The 3,012-nt window shown below is 35.0% G+C and overlaps 1 protein-coding gene across 1 annotated transcript in view; it reads right to left on the bottom strand.

The window, feature by feature from the left end:
* Positions 1 to 3,012, bottom strand: part of LOC101571996 (probable E3 ubiquitin-protein ligase HERC6) — a gene marked incomplete at its 5' end in the record, with an annotated part of 82,130 nt that overhangs the window by 20,994 nt on the left and 58,124 nt on the right. Inside the window, 2 exon segments of the mRNA XM_023706840.1 lie at positions 1,003 to 1,073; positions 2,024 to 2,087. Coding sequence (XP_023562608.1) covers positions 1,003 to 1,073; positions 2,024 to 2,087 — 135 coding nt within the window.

A 3,012-nucleotide genomic window follows, 5' to 3' on the forward strand; every position in this document is an offset into this window, starting at 1 on the left:
TAAGTCCAGAAATCTAACCATATACAACCTTGTAGTAGGACAGTCCCGCAACATTCCTTTTCCTGTCTCCTGCCTTCATTCACCACCCCCTTCTTTTTCAACAATCATCTATCTGAGAGAGAGCATGGCAGCAACTGACATATCATGACAAGCAGCCCATATTCAGAAGACCAGAATGACAGGCACTCCAAGCATGAACCTACTATTACAAATTGCCATCTTCAGTGTAGTTGCTTAGATCACAGGTATTAGTGTATATAGTTAGTCAGAATGAGAATCATTCCAGTTAACTGCTTGATTCAAGAATCTTCTGAAGATTCTCAGGATCATTGCCTTACCCATCTTCTACATATAACTGTATGGCTTGCCCTTGTCATGTTTCCCACCTCTTCTCCTTGTTCTCTTTTCATTGTCTAGTCCTCAAGTTCTTGCTTTCCTTTTGCTTGTATTATACCTATTTGTATTTCTTCTTTTGAGTTCTCATACTAGGGAGACTATATGATATTTACACGTGTGTTTGAGAAGTAAAGCCATGGTGTTATGTTGAGCTATAAGGGAGTCAGGTCAACAACTTCTGACATTGCCAGTCAAGCAGAAGACCCAATACTATTATGGACTACTGAACTATTTTGGAATATTTTGCTGAGTTCACACACCTAAAATATTTAAATGACGGGACTAAACAAAAAAAGGAGTTACAGATGAATGACCATTTTGTATCTGTGTATTCAAAATGGTTAGTATAGATATATAGTTACATTCTCTTAATGAATAGAGGGATATGTTCTAATAGTGTTTGTAAATAGGATATCCTGTCTGCATCTTTTACAGCAGATAGCCTCTAGGAAAAGAGTATGCAATGTGTTAATATTGAAATTGTCATACCAATTTGATTTGAAACTTTCTCATTGCTATATGTGTCTCAAAATTATAGGAAAAAAGTATAATGATAGAAACTTTTAATGTATATGCAAAACAGGTATTCTGGGTCTTAAAACTTACTTGTTGTCTTTATCCACAAGTATAGAGGTCCCATTTGTAATTAATTCAACATCATTTTGATCCCAGTTTATCTGTAATTAAAATTATTCACTTACTAAACGTGAAAGTCAATCTGAACAATACATCATTTAGAATATCATTATTACCTATCACCAGTTGTTTTGTCTATAAAATTTAATTAACTGCTAATCATTTTTGTAGTTCAAATGTTAAATCTTCTGATTATTTGGTACAGGGTCTCGTTACCTAGCTCAGACTCATAGTGATCCTCTGATCTCAGCCTCCCCAGTGCTGGGATTACAGGCAAGTAACACCAGGCCTGAATTCAGTGGCCAGCATGGCATGCCATACTGTGGATTGATTATGGGTCGCTGTGCTTGCCAGGCAGCCCCAGATAATTAAATACATATAAAAATTAAAAACTTATTCTAATATATGGTATATGTCAATTTCATGAATAAATTATTTTGTTGTTTATAATGTTTATATTGATTGAATAATTGCTGATCCTTATTTATAAATCAGTACATTAAGGTATGAAATGAGAAAATAGCAAGAAAGATTTTACAATTCAAGAAGTAAAATATCTTTCACAAAATGATTCTATACTTAAGATACTATAATTAAACCTAATTATTTATTTATTTATTTATTTATTTTTGAGACAGGGTCTTTCTATATATTTCAGGCTGGCCTTAAACTCACAGTGATCCTCTTGCCTCAGCCTCTTGAGTGCAGGGATTATAGGTGTACAACACCATAGATTAAAATAATTTTAAAATATTAGAGTTAGAGCTATGTCTCAATGATAGAATGCTGGTCTAGCATGATCTAGGATCTGGGTTTGGATCCCAGTCTCACAAAAAAAATTAAAAATAAACTATGGGGGACCAGGGAGTTAGCTCAGTAGAATAAGTGCTTGCCTGACAAACACAAGGGCCTGAGTTCAATCCCCGGTTCTGCAAAAAAAAAAAAAAAAAAAAAAAAAAACAACTATAATCTGCCATTTATTAGTACTTACAGAAAAATACATGCAAAGTTCTTCAGTGTCACTAGTGTCATCATGTAGAACTTCTTGCAAGCTCCTACTGAAAAACTCAGTTTAAAATTCATATTTATTGATCTTACAAAATTTCAAAAGTAATATATGTTCATGGAAACAATTTTGAATAAGACATATATCAAATATGATATATTTTCTGTTCTCCACCTCTGAATCCTATTCCTAAAGCAACCTCTATTTAGGGTTTGTTAGAACTATTGCTGCCTCATAGACACTGCTGTCCATTATGAAAATAACACAAAGGAATGCCATCTCTAGGGTATAGATTCTCAACCAGGGATAATTCTATTTTCTATCTTTTCTAGGAGACATTTACCAAAATCTGAAGGAATCTTTGGTTGTTACAATGAAGGCAGGATTGCTACTGGTATCTAGTGAGTATGCTACAAATGTTGTTAAACATGGCCCAATCAGAATACAGTATCATGCAGATGCCTTGGGGGCTGTGGTGATAGCTCAGTGCTTACTTTTCCATGAGGCTCTGGCCAGTTCCCTAGCACCACTCTTGGCAACTCTCTGTCTCTGTGTCTGTCTGTCTGTCTGTCTCTCTCAATACCAACATTGCTAAGGCACAGAAACCCAGCTCTGTCATAAATGCAGCCAATTTATCCTCCCATACAGTACATGAGAAAAGAATCCTTTCTCACAACTTGTTCCCAATACTCTTATTTTACTTTCAATCTGTAAGCAGAAAAATAACATTTCATTTTCATTTCCTCAATTACGAGTCAAGTTAATTATGTATATTTATTAGATAGATGTATATTATACCTTTATATAGGCCATATATATATTTCCAGTAGGTGTGTGATAATCCAGGTATACAATGCATACTCTTTAAAGTAACTGTATCTGGCTGGAGAGATGGCTCAGTGGTCTAAAGCACCTACTTAGAACAAGCTTAGCAAAAGCATCAGGGACCGCGGTTCAATCCCCCAGCACCACAT

This window comes from Octodon degus, unplaced genomic scaffold (assembly GCF_000260255.1).
Source record: "Octodon degus isolate 3935 unplaced genomic scaffold, OctDeg1.0 scaffold00272, whole genome shotgun sequence".
Taxonomy (NCBI): domain Eukaryota; kingdom Metazoa; phylum Chordata; class Mammalia; order Rodentia; family Octodontidae; genus Octodon; species Octodon degus.